Source organism: Podarcis raffonei, chromosome 9 (genome assembly GCF_027172205.1).
Source record: "Podarcis raffonei isolate rPodRaf1 chromosome 9, rPodRaf1.pri, whole genome shotgun sequence".
Lineage (NCBI taxonomy): Eukaryota > Metazoa > Chordata > Lepidosauria > Squamata > Lacertidae > Podarcis > Podarcis raffonei.
In genome coordinates, this window is record NC_070610.1 from 56,729,675 (window position 1) to 56,755,466 (window position 25,792).

A 25,792-nucleotide genomic window follows, 5' to 3' on the forward strand; every position below is an offset into this window, starting at 1 on the left:
CTGAGTCAAATTTCTTTCCTATCCATCCTTAGCAGTGACAGAGTCATAATAATTTTGGGATTTTTTTACAAGCTTGACAGCTCCTTATTAGAATGTGTGCTCCTTCCTTTAGCAGCATTTTTTCTAAAGCCAGCTTCCTCTTAAAAAAAAAAAATCTGGCTAGTCTCAAAGTGCTGAACATAGTATTCCATATGCTTATATACATTTTTACAGTACTATTTTTCTAGAAAAAGGAGTGCCAGAACTCACCATGAACACCTCCCTCGTTCTCTTAGAATGGCAATGGCGCCCACCTGAGAGGTGCCAGAACTGAGTACCAGCAAGTTCTAGCTGAAGAATGCATTTTTCATCTTCCCCTTTCAGTGGCTGAAAAAAAAACTTTGACTTTATCCTCTTTGACTATATATATGTTACAATTTAAATCAACTAAGTCACAAACCATCTAGATGTTTTGTGGTAATGAATTTCATAAGTTAACTTTGGTCATCATTATAGCAATTAAAGGGAGCAGGGATGTTTAACAGTCCAATTCCATAAATTAATCTTCATTATACGCATCATATGAATCCAGATTTGCTTCACAGTCATCTTTAAATATAATCTTATTTGAGAAGCAGGAGGATCCTTTAACTGGGGAAATATACAGTGGTACCTCAGGTTACAGATGCTTCAGGTTCTAGACGCTTCAGGTTACAGACTCTGCTAGCCCAGAAATAGTACCTCGGCAGCAGCAGGAGGCCCCCATTAGCTAAAGTGGTACCTCAGGTTAAGAACAGTTTCAGGTTAAGAACGGACCTCCAGAATGAATTAAGTTCTTTACCCGAGGTACCACTGTATATGATTTCACAGCCGTTAGAGTTGCTTCCTCAGGGCATGTTTAAATGTTGTGTTGCTCAGAAAAAAAGAAGATATTATTCAGAGCATAAAATCAGCTGCTGTTTTTGTGTCTTCATCTGTTTTCGCAGTTTGTGTTGTACATCACAGGTATGCGGGTTAGAGTGGGAGGAGATTAGCATTACATCATTTTATGAAAGGAGATCCTAGGATCCCTAAGGAGCTAAGGACCCACTAGGCCAGTTCTCAAGAACGTGTTTCTCCTGGAGCTCTGAAGACTCTCTGGTCACAAGGGGGACAGGCAAATCCCTGACACTGCAATAGAAGGTTATATTCCAGTTTTAATTACTATGTGCACAAAGGCATAGACCCAGGTCTGCCTTGGAACTGGAAATCAGAAAGCTTCTCATGCATTATAAGCAACCACCAGTGTTCTGTTCAAATGCTGCGTAGATTAAAAACAAAGGATCAGGGCCATAACATATACTAACAGAGAAAAGTTAATAATGTGTTCACACAGGTGTTCTTTTTAAACATTAGCCTTCTGTATTTGGCAGCAGCCCAGCAGTTTTGCTGCCAGAAGGTTAATCCTTCAAATAGGATACAAAGCCAAAGTTCTGCCAGTTTTGTGAGATGCAGGGTATTGTTATGCAAGATGTGATGTCAAATGGAGCTGAGATAACTTTAGTGCCTGGTGTAATTCTCCCATTGTCCATTATAGACCTCGGCTGCTCTGCAGTCTCAGACTGGCCTTTTGAGGAATCAGTGTTTCCGCTTTCAAAACCAGACTGAACTGAATTGAAGCTGGCTGTGGGTTGTTTGCTAAAGTCTTTGGCTTCATCCTTACACGTTTGTGGCTTTTTACTAAAGGCCTATGATGCAAACAGAAGGCCTTAAGACTCACAGCTGAAAAGCTGTATTCCTTAAAGCTGTATTCCTCTAAAATTCTTATTCTGGAATAGTTCCATAGACTTCAGCAAGGAGATCTACGTTCAGTGATCTGAGGACTATGGACATAATACTTTTTTCTCAATCAATACATGGACAATAGCAAAGATAAACAGACTGTTGTTTCCTTCTGCTTAAGCAGCATTCTCTGAGCAGTGATTTGGCTTCTGTCATAGCATCACTATCACAGTATCACTATGATTGGAGCATCACTAATTGTCACCTGAGTTGATGAAGCTCATTTGACATGGACATGAAACTGAGCCTTTAGTCTTATTTGCCTAACCTTGTGGAATGCTCTTCCAGTAGAGATTCAACAGCTGCCCTCTCTATTGACCATTAAGGTTTCCTGAAAACTTTACTTTGTAACAGGTTTATGTAGAGCAGTAAGTGAAACACTTTCTGAATAGTAATTTCCTTTAGATTTTTTTAAAGTGGTTTATATTGTGTATATATAATTGTTGTAAACCACTTATGAAATAGCAGCATACAGTACAGGTTTAAAAAATAAATAAATAAATGCAATCACTACCATGTCATTCTGGTGTTTGCAGCTGAAGTGCAGTTCTGAGCAACACAAAGGAGACAATTCCCACAGAACAGAAATCCTCTTTTGTCCATTAGCTGACATAGAAGAGGGTCCAAACACATTACTTCATCTAATTTTATTTTCTTTATATGCTGAGAACAATGTCTGTGCCCATGCAATGTGACTAAAGCCTTACTCACACAACAGTTCCACATTCAGTGAAAACATAGAGGGGATTTTGCCCATTGGTCCAGTTCCAAGTATTGCATATTTAGCTATTCTCTGGACACAGAACCTATACCATGTTGCTCTCCAGATGTGTTGGACTACAGTACCCTTCAGACCCAGCCAGCAAGACAGTGGCCAGGGATGATGGGAGTTGTAGTCCAACATCTGGAGGCCACCAGGTTGACTGTATACCTCCCCGCATATACAGCTAGTACTCTTTTATGTTTCTTTCTGTGCTGTTAGTGATCTTGCAGGTTTCTAGACTGTACACAGGCAATGTTTACAGGTTTGGTTGAATGCACAGAGTCTTGGATCATAGTCAGTGGGCACAATCCTGCTTCCCCCTTCCCCTTCATGCAGTCACTGGGCTGGATCAACACCATTGCACTTAGGTCTCATTGAAACCAATGTGAAATGGCAACTAATTGACTTCATCTGGATCCAACCCACTGAATGCAGAATTGTTATGCGAACAGGATTTGAGCTTCCCTTGCCACAAACTGATAAGCCACCGAAGTATTTCCATTCTTTTTTAAAAGTGCCAGTAGATTTATGTAGTGGCTCATACATACCATTGCCCTTTTTGATGTTTATTTCTTAGCGTTAGTACAGCAAAGAATAATTCTTCTTTACTATTATTACATTGGACACACTATTTCCTCTCCCCCTCCCTTTTCAAGAAGGCTTACCCCCCTTTTCCCCCCTTTCCCTTTTAAGGAGCTGGATTTACGTGTGTATAAATCATGTTGCTTATACTGCAGTTTATTAAAAGGAGAAATGAAAGGGAAAGAAACATCGCTGCATATAGTTCACAAATTCTCAGACAGGTTTTGTGGGCCATCTGAGTATTGTTGAAAAGACTTCTCACTTACTTTCACTTGGTGAGTGGGCCAGGAGAGGTTTCTAACCTTAAGAGAAATAATTTAAAAGTTTCAGGCAGGTGGAAAGGAGAGATGAAAAGCAAGATGAAGAGGTAATTCAACACTGCTCTGAAATGAAGTCCAGGATGGGGCTAGCAGAGAACACGGCTAATGAACCACTTGCTTTGCTTATACAGAGAATGGTAAAACCAAGTTTGATTAGGTTGGGGTGATGTGGGGTGGCTTTTCTGTTTCCGCAGTCTTAAAATGAATTGCATTCCAGTGACTGGGGAAAAAATTGACAGAAAGATATAATCTATTGCTGCGGGGGAAAGGTTGTGTTTTTCATAGCAACTATGTAGAAGCTGCTTTTGGCGGTAGTTTGACCTCAATATATATTTTTTTAACTTTCCTAGATGGTGAATTGTATATGGAGGGGAAATAGCCTGAATCGTATTAATATTTAAAGAAGAGAAAAGGGCTATGTTTGTTTGTAGCCTGCAACTCCCTTGAATTTAGAGATTCTCTACTCTCATTTTTTGAAGCAAGGTTCTCAGTCTTAAAGAATCTAAACAGGTTAGAAGCATGTGCTGTAAGGCAATCAGAAAACCAGCAAATGAAAGAAGCCTAACTACAGTTTATTAAAACTTAGTTACTGCCATGTTTATTTCACTTTAGCTGAATGGCTATTTCAAGATTTCCCACACTGGTTTTGCTGCTTAAGATTTAATAATTTAATAATAATTTTAATATGCATACAAAACTGACAGTTTTGTAACTTACATAGTATTAAAAATGTTGCTAATAACTAACATTCAACAAAGGAAAATGGAAACACTTGTTGTAAGTTAAAAGAGCAGAGGTTTGTCTTGTCCATGTACAAGGTAAACAGTAAAGTTTCTGGTGCTTTGCAATAGAGTATGAAATAATAATTTTGCAGTGGACCTTCCCTTGCAGTTTCTCTGTTTAGATATGCTGTGGTTTTTATTGGCACACGTCTCACACATCCCAAATACTAAAGCAGCCTTCCCCAACCTGCTGCTCTCCAGACGTTGTGGAATAAAACTCCTACCATCCCTGAACATTGGCCATTCTGGCTAGGGCTGATGGGAGTGGTAGCCCAAAACATTGAGAGGGTATTGGGTTGGGGAAGACTGTATAAAAATCTCTTGATGTCATCCTTGTGGCAAACAAATATTATTTTTTTAATAAAATTATTAGACGCTTGTCACCCAGAGGGTCCTCAAGCAACTTACATTGAAATATATATATATAAATTAATTGTACAGTGGTACCTCGGGTTAAGTACTTAATTCGTTCTGGAAGTCCGTTCTGAACCTGAAACTGTTCTTAACCTGAAGCACCACTTTAGCTAATGGGGCCTCCTGCTGCTGCCGTGCCGCCGGAGCACAATTTCTGTTCTCTTCCTGAAGCAAAGTTCTTAACCCGAGGTACTATTTCTGGGTTAGCGGAGTCTGTAACCTGAAGCATATGTAACTTGAAGAGTATATAACCTGAGCAACCACTGTACTGTAAAAAGGGCAGAAGATTGTATAGCACATTAGTTTTCCATACAGCATATAAAAAGGTAAAGGACCCCTGACAGTTAAGTCCAGTTGATAATGACTCTGGGGTTGTGGTACTCATCTTGCTTTACTGGCCGAGGGAGCCGACGTTTGTCCGCAGACAGTTTTTCCAGGTCATGTGGCCAGCATGACTAAGCCACTTCTGGCGAAACCAGAGCAGCGCATGGAAACGCCGTTTACCTTCCTGCCGGAGTGGTGCCTATTTATCTACTTGCACTTTGATGTGCTTTCGAACTGCTAGGTTGGCAGGAGCTCACCCTGTCACGGGGATTCAAACTGCCGACCTTCCGATTGGCAAGCCCAAGTAGAGGGGGTTAAATAAATTAATTCAATGTAGCGTCATGCTTCATGTGTTAATTTGGTTAACTTTATGGAAGGCCAGGCCAGTGGGGAAAGACTTGCTACATCAGTTTGTTGGAGCTTTCATTTGACTTTATTAATGAAAATCCTGCCATTTTACTCTGTACCATATGAACAAAATAAAAGAAACGTCATGTGTCAGCAGCATTTGCATTCTTGTTAAATGGTCAGTTAGCACTAAAGGAGCACATGCTCCTACCAAGTGCTCATTTGCATGTTTTAAGAGTTCTGTGGGTCTGACCAAATATGCTCTTAGTCTGTATATATTTTTTGTGCCACAGAAGATGAATGTGTTGTCCATTCAGTTCTCCTTGAAAAGGTGATCTAAGGCTGCTGTTTTATTCCTTCCTCAAGCTACAGCACATACATTCTTAGAATTTAAAAGTATTAAACAACCACATAAGGAAAAATGTGCCAGGGGTTTTTGTGTATTTTTGGAGGGGGGAGCCTCAGTATTAAGTGGAAATCACTTTATCTGTAACATTAATATTGCCATTGTCCATACTGGTTGGGTATTGAAAGAATATCTTAGTTTACAGCAATATAAAGTATTGGATTGAAAATCAAAATTATAAGCATCTTGCATTTTAAAAAAGTATATATGAAAAAAATGGTGTTACATAATTACATCTGGAATAGTTCTTTAATTACTTTATCTTCCTGTCATATTTTATTTCAAAATTTTATATACCCCATTCCTTACATTTATGTGTCTCTTGGGATACTCCCAAAACATTGTTTCAGATAATTACAAAAAACCTCCACAGGGTTTTGTACTAGAAACATGTTTTCAAGAAAATGAAGCTTTTAGCCAGATAATTTGCCTATACTTTCTAAGCTAGTAATTTACTCTCTTCCTTTTCTTTGTTAGTCTTAATGCTAAAACAGTCCATTGGGACTCATGTACTTGCAATAATACAGTGTTTGTAATATGCAATAAAGAAGTTTCATCAATTTCTATAAAACTTTTAATGTTTCTCCTTGATATTTCATGCTGTAAAAATATGTTGCTGTAAAAAATAACCTATAAATGTGGTCAAACCTTTGCCTTCTGTTCTAGTCACCCTCCTGTACTATTTAATCTGCATATACATTTCAACCATAGCTGTGCTGCTGCTATTTAATAATGATGTTTCTCCCTAAAAAGTTTAGGGACTTTTACAAAAGTCTGTATATGAAAGTCTACTGGCATACACAGACTCCTCAAGATCTTCTTGTATAAAGTCTGTGCAACTGTGAACTATTTGTTGCTTTAGATCTATTCTGTATCAAAAGTTACATACTGAAAGAATTCAGATGCATTCTTGCATGCTTCTTGCATTCCTGCTGAATCAGTCCATTAGCAACCTGAAAAATTCATTTTGTGAACATGCTTTTGTAATTAATATATACACCAGGGATGGAGATCCTGTGGCCCTCCAGATGTTGCTTGACTACAGCTCCCATCATCCCTATCCATTGGCTGTTCCACCTGGGGCTGATTCAGCCACATCTGGAAGACCACTCCTGAAATACACAAACTGATTCAAGTTACCTTCACATCCATCATTTAAGCTTGGGCCCTTGATACTGCCATTTTCCATTGTGGATTGCTTGATCCATTGCTGTTGCTAACTTCACATTGATAGTATAAGATCTGTTGGCTACAATACTGCCTGTTTTGTTATAAACTATCCTACAAATCAGTTTAATAATTTCTACTTGTATTAGCTGCACTTCCACCAAGTGTTGGGGGTGAGGTACAAATAAAAATAATTATATTATAATTTCAGCACCTAGAATCCTTTTGAGAAGTATCTGTCACTGATCCATGGATTCTGCCAATAGTTCAGTAACATTTTTCCTTCATGTCGTTTTAGGGTGCACCTGGTATAATGGGAGAAAGAGGAGTTCCTGGGCTTAAGGTTAGTATAGAAAACTCTTGTTGTCATTCTTTCTCATTTGTGTGTATACTTCATTGTTCTTATTTCATTTATAATTGTGAACAATGTGGTGAATAGGTTGGGACTTGACAACTTACAAAGTTTTACCCACTGAGCTTCATGATGTAGAAGGAACCTGAATCATAACCTCCAACACCCATACTTAGCACTTTCTTTACCATACTACTCCATCAAATACCGTACATTGGCTTGGATAACTGACTTTGATCCTATCTGAGGGAGCATATCTTTAGTCAAGATGGCTGGCAGAAAGGAGGGAGGTGACTTTTGCTAATTCTCCCTCTTTTAGCTCACATGTATGGAGAGTTGGGAGACCCTCTGGAAAAGTGTAGGATCCTATCTTCCACAAGGAAGGGGGAATTGGCAAAAGTCTTCAAAAGTCTTCCATGGACAGAAGGAGCCCTTCCATTTATGGAGGGTGAAATCTGTATCTAGGCTATTGTATGTATATAGTTGGAATACTGTTTTGCTTTCAAGCTTTGTTACTGGAAAGGCGATAAATTACCCTTTTTAAGATTTAAGATTACCCTTAAATCCAGCTGGACTTTAAAACTGATTCAGTCCTTTGTGTCAGTTTTCATGGACAGTACCTCCTTCACTCCCTGTTAAATGAAAAGCAAGCTTGTTCTCTTGCATGAGAGGTGACCACAGAGCCCTTGCTTTGCATGCAAAAGGTTCAAGGTTCAGTCTGTAGTTCACTCTGATGGCATCTAGAAGGGCTGGGAAATATTTTTATCTAAGACCCTGGAGAGCCACTGCCAGTCAAAGAAGATGGGCAGATAGCTTGGCCTTATTTACTTAAGGCAGCTTCCTGCGCTCCCCACTACGTTCTCTCATTTATTGTGTGGCATTGAGGGTTGCAGGGGAATCCTGCAATGAGTAAAATGTGATTAGGGCACAGTTTGATCAAGCAAAATAGCCCCAAATTCCACACAATACAATAAAAGGAACACATTATTCTACTGCCGAAATGTAATTTCACTTAGATTTAATGACATTCCTGTAGCCTGTCTAATTACGTCAGCTGTGCCAGTGTGTGTCAGGAAGCACATAGGCCTCTCAGCAGAATTTGCACATTATATTGCTATTGACAGCTAACTAGGTACAGGGAGGGGGCATAAAAATCATGGGCTTGTTCTTTGTCCATCAGGAAAGAACATAGGCCTTTCGGGAATAGCCATTTCTCACTTCAGAATCCCAGCGATGACGCTTAATGCTTAATTAGTTTCCACGACAGTATCTTTTAGAAATGCAATTTGAATGAGCTACAGTGGTTAAGCTCTGACAAGATGAGCTGTCTAGGTCAGGTTCAGAGAATTGAAAAGTGGCTTGCCAACGTGCTGGTTTGTCAAGCAGTCAGTAATTTAAAGAGCAACAGGTTTAAGCTTTCTTACACTGGAATCTGTGCATGATTATGTAGCTGTCTGAAAATTTAAAAGGAAGCTTTAATCTGTAGGCCACAACTCGCTGAAGTTTATGGATTTTTGCCCATATGCCAAGTTGCCCTCATCGATGTCCATAATATTCTCTATCATTCACCCATACGCAAAGCCATCACAAGATGGAGCAACTTTTGTTTTTGTGCTACCCCAGAGGGGACAACTAGAACCAATGGAAATTGCAAGCAAACAATTTTTTTGGTTAAACATTTGACTATGACAGTGGAAGAAGAAGAAGAGTTTGGACTTGATATCCCGCCTTTCACTCCACTTAAGGAGTCTCAAAGCAGCTAACATTCTCCTTTCCCTTCCTCCCCCACAACAAACACTCTGTGGGGTGAGTGAGACTGAGAGACTTCAGAGAAGTGTGACTAGCCCAAGGTCACCCAGCAGCTGCATGTGGAGGAGCAGGGAAGCGAACCCGGTTCACCAGATTACGAGTCCACCGCTCTTAACCACTACACCATGCTGGCTCAACTATCTCAGGATGTGGTGGGCTCTCTCTCTCCTGAAAGAAGCAAACTCACAGCAGTACAAATCTGATATGTACAAACAAGCCACTTATTCGTCTTCTGAAATGTATTTGCTATTGACACAGGAGAGGTGCTCAGCACTTAGCACTCAGCACTCAGCACCCAACCTATGCTTCTGCTGTCACATCCCAGTGTATCTTGCCAGGCAAAGAGTCACTCTATTATTATTTTTATTTAGAATTTTTCTTACTTGCTTTTCCCCATAAGGTCTCAATTGTGAGGTAGTGTGGGAGTTAAGGCTGTGTTAGTTGTTACGCAACAAATGGCCAGTAGGGAGCCTCCAGCCCATGAGCCAATCTTGGCCTACCAGTAGGTCCAACTTGCCTCCTCACAAGACCATTCCCCCCAAACTACACACCTGTCCTTCAACTGATGTCATAGGGTGATATCAGCTGGTGGGCAGTGGGTGGGGTTCCCTGTAGAGAATACACTGGTGAAGCAGACCCCTTCAAGGAGCAGGACTAAACCCTCCCCCACCCCACCCCGTTCATCAGTTGATGGACAGAGAGTTCAGTGCTACTAGGTGCTGCTTTGCTTGAAGGGAACATGCTAGGTAAGCATAATTCTCCCCCTACCCCATGGGTCAACTTTGACAGACAGGTGGGTGGGATCACCCACTTATCAGTCACTAGCCATCATCATGATGTCAGATGACTGACACTAACTTGTTAAAGTTAGACCACAGGTTATGGGAAGATAAAAGTTCTGGCTCACCTGACCAAAAGGGTTCTCTATAGTGATTCTAGTAAAGAAAGGAGGCATAAGAAGTATTTGGGGTGTTGCTGCCACATGGCATCATAAGCAATTGATACTGGACGAACAAAAAACTAGGTGGAAGCAAGTCAGCTTTGTATAAAAAGAGGCTTTCTCTCATTGATTTAATACATTTAAAAGTTGGATAAGATATAAATTATACTATCCAAAAGCTTTTTTTGAAATCTGATAGAGCCTCCTATTTGTGATGAATCAATTTCAAAATTATTACTACATATCATCACATCCTTTAAAAATTGCACAAGTTAAATTAAATATTTTCTTACAGATTCATTTTAAGGAGGATCTTACAACTCTGTACTACCTGTACTTTGGAGCCATTACTGATCTGAACTTTTGCTTCTGTCTTCTGTTTAAATTAGGGTGACCCTGGCCAACGAGGAGAAAGGGTGAGCTGTACGCTTTCTTTAAAAGCATATACAAATAAATCTAAAATCATTCTCAGAGCTTTCTTGACATCTGATGGGAGGGCATTCCACAGGGAGGGTGCCACCGCTGAGAAGGCCCTCTGCCTGGTCCCCTGTATCTTCATTTCTCACAGTGAAGGAACTGCCAGAAGGCTTCTCAGAGCTGGACCTCAGTGTCCAGGCTGAATGATGGGGTGGAGATGCTCCTTCAGGTATACAGTCCTGTGTTATAACCACTGCTATTTTTCTAGAAATAGAGGTGCCGTAACTCTCCATAAAAACCTCCCTTGCTCTCTTGGAATGGCAATGGTGCCCCCTGAGATGTGCTGGAACTGAGTTCTAAAGAGTACTGGCTGAAAAAAAAACCCTGGTTATAACAACTTGGGGGGGGGGAATGTCAATAACAATATAATTGGGAGGAAATATTGATAGTGTTACAAATTTTTAGTGGGAGGCAGATGTTGAATTAAACACAGTGCACGTATTTTATTGATTGTTTTAATTTTTAGGGTGATTCTGGAGAACCTGGGCCCAAAGGTGACTCGGGAGAAAAGGTACAGTTCATAGTGAATTGTGGGGGAAAGATACGTTCACAGTAATTTAATGTTTAAAAAATGTTTTGAAAAGTATCGAAAACAAACTGCATATAGAATATTTTTAAAAATGTTTTTCTCTGATAAGAAACAATCATAATAGCAATAAGCAAGAGTACAATAGCTATTGTTACAGAATGCATGGTGCTTTACACATCTTGGGGGACCGTGACTGGTTCTTGACCCACATACCTCCCAGGGTGGTTTGGGATTATTAAAATGCTTATTCATTATATCTCTCTATTTCGACAACATAGTCTACATTTACTCAGCTAGCATAAAATGAGATAATGGCACACATCCCCCCCCCCCCAGTATTATGAATAAATTATAAACAAATCAAATACAACTGGATTTCACAGCTGCATCTCTCCACACAACTATTTCTTTGTTTCTGAATACAACAGGGCAAATCTATTTTCAAATATTATTTCTCAAAGCATGTTATTTACAGTCAAGTGGATATTGCAGATACTTCAGTCTTTTTTGATCTCCCCATCTCAAAAATTCTTTTTAAAAATAGTTCCTTTCATTAATTTGAGAGTGTTTATATCTGTGGGGTTTACAGAACAAATTCAAGGACAGCCAGTTTGAAAGGCATGTGCTCCATCAGAGTGAAGCTTTCCCCCTCTTTTTCTTCAGTAAATATAATATGAACATAGTATTTTCCTGTCATTTGTGATACCTAGTTAGATTTCAGTTCTCAAGATAAACTTTGTGATGAGTTGGAAAAAAGGGATGATAGCTCTGACAGATCTTGACTGAGAATAAATAGATGACTACAGGGCTCTTTCAGCCTGACTTTATTAATTTAGAGATTTCAACACATCTTGCCATGATAAGTAATTTTTTGGGAGAGAAAGATAGTCTCTTTTTCTAAATAACGGCAATTATCTTGTGATATATTTTTTTAAAAAAACATGAAGAGTCTACCTTCACATGCTATTCCTTTTTTCCAGACCTGTTTAAATTGGCTGTGAAACATGAAAACGAATCTGTAATTTTGTTGTTGTTGTTGTTGTTTAGTCGTTTAGTCGTGTCCGACTCTTCGTGACCCCATGGACCAGAGCACGCCAGGCACCTCTGTCCTCCACTACCTCCCGCAGTTTGGTCAGACTCATGTTTGTGGCTTCGAGAACACTATCCAACCATCTCATCCTCTGTCGCCCCCTTCTCCTTGTGCCCTCCATCTTTCCCAGCATCAGTGTCTTCTCCAGGGAGTCTTCTCTTCTCATGAGGTGGCCAAAGTACTGGAGCCTCAGCTTCACGATCTGTCCTTCCAGTGAGCACTCAGGGCTGATTTCATTAAGAATGGATGCGTTTGATCTTCTTGCAGTCCATGGGACTCTCAAGAGTCTTCTCCAGCACCATAATTCAAAGCATCAATTCTTCGGCGATCAGCCTTCTTTATGGTCCAGCTCTCACTTCCATACATCACTACTGGGAAAACCATGGCTTTAACTATACGGACCTTTGTTGGCAAGGTGACGTCTCTACTTCTCAAGATGCTGTCTAGGCCTGTCATTGCCCTTCTCCCAAGAAGCAGGCGTCTTTTAATTTCGTGGCTGCTGTCACCATCTGCAGTGATCATGGAGCCCAAGAAAGTAAAATCTCTCACTGCCTCCATTTCTTCCCCTTCTATTTGCCAGGAGGTGATGGGACCAGTGGCCATGATCTTCGTTTTTTTGATGTTGAGCCTCAGACCATATTTTGCGCTCTCCTCTTTCACCCTCATTAAAAGGTTCTTTAATTCCTCCTCACTTTCTGCCATCAAGGTTGTGTCATCTGCATATCTGAGGTTGTTGATATTTCTTCCGGCAATCTTAATTCCAGCTTGGGATTTCCAGACCTGTTTAAATTGGCTGTGAAACATGAAAACGAATCTGTAATAATGTCATATAAAACAGGAAAGATGAAGAAGCATTTTTTCTTAGACGTGAAATGTTCATTTCAATTACCTGTTCATCTTTGGTCCTACAATGGTCTATGTATGCATGCCTTACCTTTCAAGGTGGCAAACATGGTCCCCCCACCCCACCCAATTTTTTCTTCACAACAACCCTGTAAGGTAGATGAAACTGAGAGATAGTGGCTGCCCAAAGGGTCACCCAATGAGCTATTTGGCTGGTTGGCTGGGGATTTGTCCACCAACAGACCTAGTCTGGCATTCTAACAGCTCTGGTGAGCTACAATTGTAAGTGATTTATGTCCTTGCTGAGATTTGCTTCTTGAACTTTTTCCCTAGAGAAGGATTAATCTGAAAAATACTAAACACCTGTGGTTTCCTCCTCTTATTTCCTGCTCATGGGGCCGTCCTGGTTTTATTCTCACAACCACATCACACTCACTCTCAACTATAGTTTATGAGTGAACATGACCCATAAAATATTTCATGATTGTATTGGTTTGCTACAACTGTTAAATCTCCACTTAAATTTCCACATTTGATCATTATTTCTGGATTTTTTTTATTCAGGGTGACCCCGGATCTTCTGCTGCAGGAATTAAGGTACAGTAATACCTCCGCAAACGTCCGCCTCGTCTAGCGTCCACTTCGGTGAATGTCCGCAGCAAACCTGGAAGTACCAGAATGGGTTACTTCCAGGTTTGCCACTCGTGCATGCACAGAAGCACTAAATTGTGCTTTGTGCATGTGCAGACAAGGCGCTTTGCCCTGCATCCTTTTCGGCTTGTAGCTGGGGCTCCGGAATGGATCCCGGTCACAAAACAAGGTACGACTGTAATGTATAAATCACAGCCTTTCTCCGATAGCTTTGCTGCTCAATGCCCAAATGAATTTTGCTCCATTTTCCTTCCTTCTTTCCAGCTTGGAGGTACTCCTAAACCCATTTTATGATCTTGCATTCTATCATGTGTTTGTTTTAGGGAGAACCCGGAGAATCAGGTCGACCAGGGCAAAAGGTAATGTTTCAGAGTTATTTACTTATATACTTGCAACTGATAATAATGCTCCATGCATCTGATTAAGTGCTATAGTCCGCAAAAGCTCATGCCGTTAAAAAAAAATCTTCAAGTTGCCACAAAACTGTTTGTTGCTTTTGCTGCAAAAGACTTAACACAGCCACCATTCTGGAAACTTAAATGATTCTTTCCCTCAGTATTAAATCTGTGAGATGAATTCTTGTTGTTTAGTCGTTTAGTTGTGTCCAACTCTTCATGACCCCATGGACGAGAGCACGCCAGGCCCTCCTGTCTTCCACTGCATCTCGCAGTTTGGTCAAACTCATGCTGGTAGCTTCGAGAACACTGTCCAACCATCTCGTCCTCTGTTGTCCCCTTCTCCTTGTGCCCTCAATCTTTCCCAACATCAGGGTCTTTTCCAGGGAGTTTTCTCTTCTCATGAGGTGGCCCAAAGTATTGGAGCCTCAGCTTCACAAGGCTGATTTCCTTCAGAATGGATAGGTTTGATCTTCTTGCAGTCCATGGGACTCTCATGAGTTTCCTCCAGCACCATAATTCAAAAGCATCAATTCTTCGGCGATCAGTCTTCTTTATGGTCCAGCTTTCACTTCCATACATCACTACTGGGAAAACCATAGTTTAATTATACGGACCTTTGTCGGCAAGGTGATGCCTCTGCTTTTTAGGATGCTGTCTGCTGGATTAATGTGAGATGAATTAATGTTCATTTATTAAGCTCCCTACCACACCATTATTACTATTGTTCTTATAATTTCATAAATTTCTATGCCACCCTTCACCCAAAGTTCACAGGGCAGTTTACAATATAAATACACATACCATAATAACAAAGAAAACAAAAACAATAGCCAGCACTCCACACATAAAATGCCATGGAAAGTCTGAGGAGAATTAACAAGGACATATTTCCCCATCTTTCTCCTGACAGAAGTCATCAAATAGGGTGACCAAAGCAGTTTCTGTGCCAAAACCAGGCCTAAGCCCAAATTGAAATGGATCTAGAAAATCAGGTTCCTCCAAGTAGTAGCGGAGCAAACCGATCGGGCGCCTAGGGTAGCACATATGCCCTGCGCCCAGGGGCAGGGCAAGCCGGGACAAGACTCTTCCAGGGGCCTCCAAGGAGTCTGCCTGCCTCCTCCCACTCAGCTGCCCTACAGCTGGGGGGGAGGCAGCGGGCGGACGGACCGTTTGGGGCAGTGCGGAGCCTGCGGGCACCCAAGCCACCGCATCACTCCCAGGAGAGACACATGGCTCGGGTACGCTGCAGGCCCCGTGGTGAGTGCCACCCGGCGTTTTGTCTCCTCCTTCAGTGGTGACACCCGGGGTGCCCCGTCCCCACCGCCCCCCCTTCCTCCACCCCTTCCTCCAAGAATGTCTGGCTCTGGTCTGTGACCACCTGCTCAAGAAACCTGCCCAATAATGGGAGATTAGCAGAGAGTGTTTCTTGATGAGTGGTTTTACCACTCCCTCCTTCAAGCAGGCAAGGACTACCCCCTCTTGCAAGGAGGTATGAAGCACCTCCGTGGCCCAGCCAGCTGTCCCCTTCCTGCTAGGTTTCATCAGTCAAGAGGAGCAGGGGTCAGCCCAAGACATTTTGTTACTTGATGCAAAGGACAAGAAGATGCAATCCCCAATCCATATACAAAAGCCAACTAGGCTGGCAGCTGAATCTTGCTTCAACACTGGTGATGGGACACTGTTCTCCACAGCTGGAAGACAGCAGACTAGTTTAGGGAGTGCAGAACTGACCACTTGAGAGTTTTCCTGCAGAATCTGCCACCTGAGCCATTTGTCTCACTCTGCCTAGGGCCTGTCCTGAATAATACAATGCTGTGAAATATTCCCTTAAAAATATTAAACTAATATGGAATGCCCAGCTACTCTGTTCCCAATGAAGCCCATGAACTCTCCTGGAACCATCCCTCATCATTATTCTCTCCTGTTTTCAGAATTACACTGGAAATATATTTCCTAATATGCTTACTTGCCTGAAAAAAAGATAACTAGATCATATAAAAATTGCACACCAGGCCGTAAAATGTTTTAAACATTTCACTTTTTATGACACAGTTTGTGCTATGCTGGCTAGGTGCTTGGTTCATTCATTTTACTAGGAATTATATGGGAGGAACAGCAGAAACTACTCAAATTTTACAGAGGATGTTAAGCTGCATTTGGTGGATGGCACCCCAGGGCAGATATTCTGTCAAAGTCTATAGGCCAGGATATGGAGAAACTTGCTTAAAGGCCTCAGCATGTCCATTGGAATGTTTGGGCTTCCCCCCCTTTGAGCAGCAGACCCTCAGGCAATATCACAAGCACCTTTTGAAAGTTGCCTAAAGTGCTTTCCATATGGCTGTTTGAGAAACTCAAGGCTAATGCCCTTTGGGTGTCCAGAATTAACTGTCCTCCTCTTTTGAATTCTAGTCATGGATTTTTAAAAGAATGGCTCAAAAAATACTGCTTATTTTAAAAAATCTTGTTGATAAATATGTACATAAAGTATTAGCAACCAATGGATATTTATGTTTAAAACTGTTATGATCTGCAAATTTATTTTGTTCATAAGAGTCTCTTTTAATTGGAAAAGCTAGTTAATGCATCTTAGATGAATTAATCTATAAAACCATTAAAATTGTTTATAATGCATTGGATGTACTACAGCATATTTTAAACCATGTTTGAATCATGTTCTCTATTGCTCTTTTCATCAGTCAGGGAATATTTTGCTGAAATGTGGCGTCACTAAAGTGGCTCTCGCTCCATTACATTCATAATTGACCAAATGGATGAGATTGCAATGAATAATCCATAGCCATGAAATCCACATTAATGTAGAATTTGATGAGATTATTGCTTTGGGTGGAAATGCATGATACCATAAATAAATAGATGTGGAGGGCACAATCCATTGGGGATTTCTCCCGCGCAAGATTCCTTGCAACAAAAGTCATCACAGCTGTAGTGTTGTGGAGCTCCCATTGGACTTGGGTCACAAAGTCCATTAAGTCTCATCTGATTCAAGGACAGAAAAATCTGTGATGTTTTAAATGCAATACATTTCTCACCTAGTCTTGAGGATATAAGAAAATGTCATCGTCTTACATACGTATAGGTAGACTCCTGAAAAGTAATATTGCTTTTCTGTATTATTTTAGTTGGATTCTTAGAGCTCTCCTATACATATCTTTTCATCTGTGGTTCCAGTGGTGCTCAACACATCATAAACTCCATTGCACAACAAATCTTAGTTGGATATAATACAAGCTCTCATATTCTGACCTCCCAGTATATCTCTGCCTTAAAGCTCTTGCAATTTCATCTTCAGACCTGTATAGCAGAAGCTATCAATTAGCATTAAGTGATGAGTTTGTGATGGTGCCTAACATATCCTGAGAACCTCTCTGACACCATGAAATCTATGATCCACCATAAATGATGTCTGAACTAAAGACACTTAAAGTAGAAATGAATTGATGTACTGTGCTGCTTGCTGCTTTATTTTCAGTGTGTATAATTCCTATATATAAAATTTTGAAATTTAGAAGCTAGATAAATGCTGGTGAGTAAAATGGTTGCAGAGTGATCTATCCATCAGATACTGCTATCATGCAGTGTCTGGTCCGTTCATTTCAGAGGTACTTGCACGGGTCTCTTCAGTGCCAGCCAAATACATGTTGCTACCTGAAGCAAGCCCAAATAGCACTTGTGCATGCACACATGCCCGGATCAGCATTTTTAAAACTTTGGCTGCATCATATTCCTGCCTTCATCTATCTTTGCTGACCTCTAAGACCAGCCCTGGATCTCTTAAAAATAGCAGCTAGAAGCTGAGCAGTGACAGTGTTTGATGGCCTTTGTCCTATTTTTATTATCACAAGTGATTCATAAAATGCTTTTTCCATTTCATACATCTGTGAAGCACATAAAATGCATACATTCACTGTTAATGTAAGTTTGATTTTAACATGACAAAGGACTTGAAAGTCTTACTGGATGTTGCGTTAGAGCTAGGAGGGAAATGTCCCTGCATAGCAAGGTGAAGGACAAAGTACAGGAGCACTAATGGTTTTGTAGGAAGCTGATGGAAGTTAAAGTCAAGCAACATCTGGAGGACTATAGCTTCCTCAGTCCACAGGCTAAATCTATGAGGCTCTGATCTTTACAGTGTCTTGCATCCTACAACACCATAAAAAAGGGACACGGGTGGCGCTGTGGGTTAAACCACAGAGCCTAGGACTTGCTGATCAGAAGGTCAGCGGTTCGAATCCCTGCAACGGGCTGAGCTCCCATTGCTCAGTCCCTGCTCCTGCCAACCTAGCAGTTTGAAAGCACATCAAAGTGCAAGTAGATAAATAGGTACTGCTCCGGCGGGAAGGTAAATGGCATTTCCATGCGCTGCTCTGGTTTGCCAGAAGCGGCTTAGTGATGCTGGCCACATGACCCGGAACCTGTACGCCGGCTCCCTCGGCCAGTAAAGTGAGATGAGCGCCACAACCCCACAGTCGGCCACGACTGGACCTAACGGTCAGGGGTCCCTTTCCCTTTACCCAGGAGCCCTTCACCTTGCCATGCCTTGCACATTTATCGTAGCTCTAAGGCAACTTCCTGTAAGTCTTTCTAGCCCTTGGCGGTTTAGTCTCTTTTGTCATCAATAGAATTGGATTTAAGAGCAATGGTAGCAACCACCACTCATGCTGCTGCAGCTAAAACCAGTTCATTAGACTGGGCTGCCTGTCAGCACTTCCTACTAAACAAGCACTTCTGCCAGTTCAATGCACACTCTGCCAGTTTACTGCACAAATGTACATCAAGGGCTTCTTGTTTACTTCTCAGCCTCTTCATCAAAACTGTGACCTCATGGAACTGCCTTTGAATATTGTTAGGCAGCAATTTTCACCCTTCTCCCTTGCTCTTAATTTATCCACAACAGAACAGAGCCCCATTAGTTGAATGCCTAATCCATTGCTTCAAAACTCTGTTTGACAGCAGACAATATTCAGCATATCAGCAAGTGCCTACTATGGAATAAAAATATGAGCTGTAAATCACAATAAGCTTGTGCAGAACATTAGAGAGGAGAGAACTTTACCACTGTTCTTATATACCAGCCTAATCTACAACTGAAGTAAATCATGATGCTTTAAAGCAATCATCATCTTGCATTTTGGGGAAAAGTTTTAATGGGCATGCAGAGTTAATTGTAGATTCCATGCACATATGGAACTCCTTCTTGGGCAAAGGCTTTTGTCAATGCTGCAACCATGTGCCTTGCCTGTTGCATTCAGTTTTGCACCAAAGTCCTTGGGTTTAAAAATATTTTGTTTCTTGAATGTGAAGTATTATCACTTTCAAGTAGGACATTTACGACAATTGTTTAGAGCATGAGCAACTGTTTTGCTATGAATGCCACAGTAGAACTATGCTATCATAGAGGGCCTGTTCAGCTGATGCTTGACCCACAGGTCTCTAACTTGTGGTGAAACTTGGAGCAGGCCTTAGCCTTCCTTTGTGGCTTAAGAGGCCATAGATTGTTTAATCAGCAAAAGCCTGGTTATGTAGGAACGTTTTTGCCTAGTGCCTAAAGATATGTTATGAAGGTACCAGGTGAGCCTCTCTGGGGAAAGGATTCCATAAACAGTCTGGTAGGGTTCATATTTAGCTTGTCAGATTGAATGATATCCCTTTCCTCCCCCTGTTTGCTGTCTGGAGGTTTTCTGGATTCTCCCCAGAGTGAATTTTGGGGGGCCTGGGGGGAGGAGAACTGCAGGGGAACCCCTTACACTAGCATGGGTTTGTGCTAGTGGGACTAGTTATTTGAATCCTGCCGCATATATTTAATTTTGACTATGTAGCTATCTTTTGGCTACTAAATGTGGTTTAATATTCTCCTGCAATGCTATATCATTTTATTTTGTAGGGTGAGCCTGGGCTCCCTGGACTTCCTGGACTTCCTGGGATTAAGGTAAATATAGTGATGATCTTCATGAAGTGAAGTTGAACCTGTTAAATGAATATGAGAAGGGTGTGTTAACATGCCAACTGGATATATATAAAAGTTATTATGGAGACTTACAATAAATATGAAATATATAATTAAAGAACAGTAATCTCATATAGTCAATGGGCTAACTTTAATAGTACTGGTCCACTGACATTCGAAAAGGCACGTGCATAAAATCCAGTCATGTACATGGACTCAGACTGTAATGTCATTTCCTATATTTTATGTGGCATGTCAAACCATACAATCATGACAAAAAAAAATTTTTCCTTCCAGTAGCACCTTAAAGACCAACTAAGTTAGTTCTTTGTTTTGACTATGGCAGACCAAGACGGCTACCTATCTGTAACATACAATCATGGTTTGCAAGAGTTGGATTTTACACACAGACGTTGCAACAGAGGCAGGAGATTCATGCACATCAGTGGATGAGAAGGGAAAGCATGTTTTCACTGCCCACCACAAATAGGAAAGCAAACTTGACAAGTGTATTGTTTGATACATAGCTGTCAGTTACAATCAATTATGCATTCTTGATCATTGCTTAGTTTTGTAGATTTGGAATGCAATTGTGCATGATTAGCACGGAAGTTAGCCCATTATATGCAATGGAGCTTACTCCCAGATAAGTGCGCATAGAATCTTTGAGAGTTGAGCAAATAAATGTCTGATGAGCACTAAAGCATATCTTATGAATTCATTACATTCAGCAAGAATATTCTTACTGTGATATTATAGGAATAAATTCCCTTCATGTTTTTCCCTCTTTCCCTTTCCCATTTTTATTTCAGTACATCAAGAGTAGCCAGTGTGGTACCCTCCAACGTGTGATGTTGTCACACTACAGCTCTCATCAGCCCCAGCTAGTTGGCCAATGATCAGGAATGGGAATTACAGTGCAGGAAAATCTGGAGGGCACCATGTTGGCCCTGCCTTTCCTACATTGACAGCTGGTTATTGAAGGAAAAAACCCAGAAATTCAATATGTTATAAAGCCCCCTGTGCTGTTGCTCTTTTGGAATAGTTAGAAATGTTACTGGTGTGAGAATGTGCTCCACAGTTTCATTCAGGAAACAGGCAGTGTACTCAAATATAGAATATTGACTCATCAGTGTGAAATCCCATGCTCCCCTTTAAACAAGTCTTCCTTGAACCTTGCATTGTGATACAAAGCAAAATGCCTTTTGGCTTTGTCTGCATTCCAGTATCCCAGGAAGTGATACTCCATGTATGCATATAATATATACACACCAATTCCTGGTGGGCAGGGGGAACTCTGCAAAAGAGAAATTATTGCCTCTCTTTCTCTTGAAATTCAAGACATGAAGACTGTCTCTTAATAGCAGCCAGCACTCCAGAACTAAGCAAGCCAAGGCACATATGGGACAGGATGTTGACCCGTGTGAATTCCAAAACAGTCTAGGGTTGGGGGAAGAGGATTTTCAATGGCAGCCAGATATGTAAATCTACAAATTGAACCCACCACACAGGCATAGGGGATAACTCTTTATATTATTTAACAATATTTTGGATTAGGTGATTGGAGAATAGCAGTGGTTATCTATGCTTGCAAAATACAAAGTGCATTTTACTTCTGAGATATATAAATTAAATCATGTTTAAATATGAGTATTTTGATGCACTAGATTTCTGCTAAACAGCTGAGACAGAGAAATTATCTGGGAAATGTTTGGCTGCCATTTTCTCCGCAGGCCTCTTGATGAACCTTGTTTCCTCCAACTTGTGGCTTACTGAAATTGGGATGGTGCAGCTTAATTTATGGTTACACTTCCTGGGGGGCATTGCACTGGCTCCCCCTTCCTTACATGTACCATGAAGTACACAAAGTCAAATAGTTTTTAAAACAGTATGGAACAACGGTGCCCTGCCCCACAGCTGCTTGGTGCATGCCATCTTGAACATGCAAGAGTCTTAAGTGCTTTCTTCCCCAAGCAGGCATTGACTTTGTTTAGGAAAGAGTTGGGACCCAAAACTAGTCATACATGGCTATCACAACTGTCAGAGAGAACGTGGTGAAGCTGTTAGCCCCCTGAAGACTGGCTCCATGGAACCTCAACATGGTGCATCTAAGAGCTTGGGGAGGATGTGGGTGTCCCCCCCAACAATGCATGCATCTCCACTTTAAGAAAATACCAAAATGCAGTTTCCTGTATTCTTGGCTATTTAAGAAGAAGTCCCCTATGGTTTCTGATTCCATAAGGACCCAGATCAAAACAGAATGGGTCTCTTGTTTTCATTTGCCTCTGCATTGCAGAGGCATCTGTATGCCTTGCTGAAATGGAACTGCCTGTTTACTTTGTTTCACACGCCATTAACATCACTAATCTGGGTAGAATTCCATTTGCTTCTTGCTATCTCAGTGGAGTAGTTGATGACAACACAAATCTGAAAAGAAGCAATGTTTGTAGAGTATTCTTGGTACAGTTATGTAAAAGAACTTTTGAAGTTTTTGTATTTCTTTCTTGAATAAACCTGAAAGGAGGGTCATAAGGGGAGCCAGAGTAACTTTATTCAATCAGCCAAATGGATTATTATGTTGAAGTTCTTTAGTGATGTTTTGGTTGAAAAAGCTGGTGATAGTTTTGGCAAACTGGCAGATATCAAGGCAGCAATCTGTGATGGCTAAATATACTGTACTTTGCTCTGTATGTAATTCCATCTTGTCTTTTAAAATTGCGTCTTACTTGGATTGTCAGTTTGTTTGAAATGACATGAACTCCTGCCTTTTTGAGTCATATTAGCCCTGTGCAAACATTCAAACCATTCTCTGTTTCAGCTAATATTGTAGGTAAGTGTAGAAAAGAGAGTATGATGTCAATCTTGATGTTGATGACATATCAATAAAACAGTATATATAATTCTGGTATATCCAGAATTGCTGGCTAATCAGGGAAAAAAATGACTTAGATTAGTTTATTTTGGGGTTGATTGCCAGGTTTTGGGTTGGGGTTGGAAGAGGTCACACCAGCAGAATTTTCTTCTTTCAAGCGTGGATGCTGGAACTTCATTCTAAGGGAGAAAGTTACTGAGCTCACTTCTAGCACATAATTCCACATGCAAGGTGGCTGCAAGGGCTGCAAGGTGCATGCATACTGCTTCCTCCACAATCCTCCTCACCATGCTTCTGCTGAGCCAAGGAACATAGTAAGCTGACTTATATTGGGTATATTAATTGTTCCACCTAACTTGCTACTATTTGCTGACCAGCAGTCACTCTCCAGGGATCGTTTTCAGCTTTACCTGCAGATGCCAGGGATTAAATTTAAGGCTTTCTTCATGCAAAATCTGTGCTCTGTCACTAAGCTATAGCCCTTCCCCAAGATGGGGTTGGCAGTGGCAGGGCAATATGCCAACTTGCATTGTCAGCTGTTGGGGTTGCATTTACGTTCCCCTCCATCTACAGCTCCTTCAGATTTAGCCAAGAACTGGCTACGGGCTTGTTTCTGGGATCATTTCAAAAGTGGCAATTATAGCTATGTCAGAAAATTGGTAATAGAAGGGAGGGAAGGCATTTGTTGGAGGTGGGGCGTGGTTATGTCTTTATGTTCTTTTTGACAATCAATTAAAAACATTTGTTTTTTAAATAAAACATAAAATAAAATTAGTAATAGGAGATGATGTGTCTTAACATCCAGGAACATTCGCCAATGTGGGCTTCATTCCAAATATTTGATCATGTTTAAAGCCAAAGAGTTGGTCCTGGCACTGCACAGTTTGCCTCCAAACACATTCACATGCATGGTTGCTAATGCGAGTGCTAATAGATGCCAGAATTCTGCTGGCAAAAGGCTTATACAATGGTGCTTTCCTGGGGTTCTTTAGGGATTATATCTGCACAGGTAAACCATTCAAAAAAGACTGCTTATAGGAATTAATTCTAGATCAAGATGTTTAGCCAGAAGTATTTTTCTATTCTATGTGACAAGGAGTTGGGGCCTCTCTGTGTGTTATGGAGACTTGAGAAAGGGTACATGAAAGCTGACTGGGACATTTTAGCAGTACTCTTGGCCTGGCAGTGATGGAGATTTCCTGTAACACAAGAGGAGAAGGAAGTAATCAGCCTCTTGTTTATACAAATATATTTAATAGGCTTTCACATGCCAAAATGTTAGACATGTAAAACTCATGGCAGCGATTGTGGTTACAGAACTAGGGGGCGGTTTATTGAGGATGAATTAACATGAAGCAGCATACTGATGTGATTTTGAGCATGTTGCAGTAGTGTGAGAAAGTTTTCTAGGAACTCTGTAGAATCAAAGCATTCTATTAATATTTTTGAAGATGATTTAAGAGCCTTAAAGTGTGCTTATTAAAGTAAGTTTGATCATGAAATCACTTTTTATTTCCGGCCATTGAAATGAGTTTGGAGTTGTCAGATTGCTGGACTGGCTTGTAACAGTGTTTTCATCATTTGTTCATCATTTGCCTCCCAAATAATAAGCTGGTAACTATTTTCATTGGTGCCTTTTAACAGAGTTTAAACATGCTCTGTTTTTCGCAACCTATCTCACGACAGTAAAACAAATGATTTACTATTCTTTACCTCTCCCTCCTTTTGTTCTTGGCTCTCACTTGCAATTTATTGATCCATTTAATGTTCTCTGCAATGCCTACACACTATGCTAATTTATCCAAATACAGTTTTTGTTTCCAGCTGTTCAGGAAATGTCTTTGCCTTCATAAAGTGGTAATGTTTTTCACACCAACATAACTTATTTGTAAGTCAGCCTAGAGGGCAAGTTGACACTTCCCTGTTCTTTCACTGTATAATTAAGCCTGAGATATTGACTTCTGTCTCTTTTCATAGTAATGCCAACAGTTACAGTGCAAAATTTGTTTGTCATTTTTCATTATTTTGTAGGCAAATATCTCACATTTCATACTAGTTAGTACAAATAAAAATATTGTGCTTGAATTAAGGGACTAATTTAAATTAAGCGACTAAAGCAGCAAACCCGTGCATACTTACTGGTACCTGAGAATAAGTCCAATTGTGGAATGAAGATAGTGGAACTTACTTCCGCACAAACATGCATAAAATGGGTGTGTTGGGCTGCAATCCTATACTGTACTGTCTTTCCTGGGAGTAAGTCCCATTCAACATAATAAGACTTACTTTTGAATATAAATGTATAGAGCCTCATTGTTAGACTCCATTTTACTTTCTGCACTGGTGGCTGACTGCACAAGTAATGCTTTTTTAGCATTTAGCATGAATCTCACCTACAGCAGACAAAATCCTTGCTACAGTTCTGCTATTGTTTGTAAACTGCCTTGATTATTTCTATAGAAGGGCAGGATAGAAGCACTAGAAAGTTTATCACATTAGTTTTCTACAACAAATGAAAAGAACCTCATTTTTATTTGCATGTTGCTCTTTTCATTCAGTTTCTTCCTCTTAAGTTAGTTTGTAAATCTATTGCCAAAATTGTTTAAAGAGAAGGGGGTTGTATTTGTCCTGGATTCTGATATAACATCTGTATAATAATGTCACACACAATTGTTCTTTTTTTTTAATCCTGGAATGAAAATTTGTTTTGTAACGAAAATTGCAAATGTTTAATATTTTGTAAGTTGTGAATGAAATGTAACTACAGCTAATTAGTTCCCTTTCCCCACTGAATCCGTCATGTTATTAGCCTTGTCTTGGTAGATTTTTAAATTATTTTTTTACATAAACTGTAATGTAATCCAGGAAGCCTAACATGCATTAATTCCATGAAAAACAAGATGTAAGAGCTTCCAGTTCATTTGCTTTTCTTAAACTCAATGAAGCTTTTCTTGAAGAAC

At 40.5% G+C, this 25,792-nt stretch overlaps 1 protein-coding gene across 1 annotated transcript in view; it reads left to right on the top strand.

The window, feature by feature from the left end:
• COL25A1 (collagen type XXV alpha 1 chain) overlaps positions 1-25,792 on the top strand; it is a 283,475-nt gene that overhangs the window by 214,237 nt on the left and 43,446 nt on the right. The window contains exons 13-18 of the mRNA XM_053403840.1: positions 7,205-7,249; positions 10,397-10,423; positions 10,951-10,995; positions 13,511-13,543; positions 13,921-13,956; positions 19,898-19,942. Of these exons, the coding sequence (XP_053259815.1) occupies positions 7,205-7,249; positions 10,397-10,423; positions 10,951-10,995; positions 13,511-13,543; positions 13,921-13,956; positions 19,898-19,942 (231 nt within the window). The remainder of the gene's footprint in view (positions 1-7,204; positions 7,250-10,396; positions 10,424-10,950; positions 10,996-13,510; positions 13,544-13,920; positions 13,957-19,897; positions 19,943-25,792) is intronic.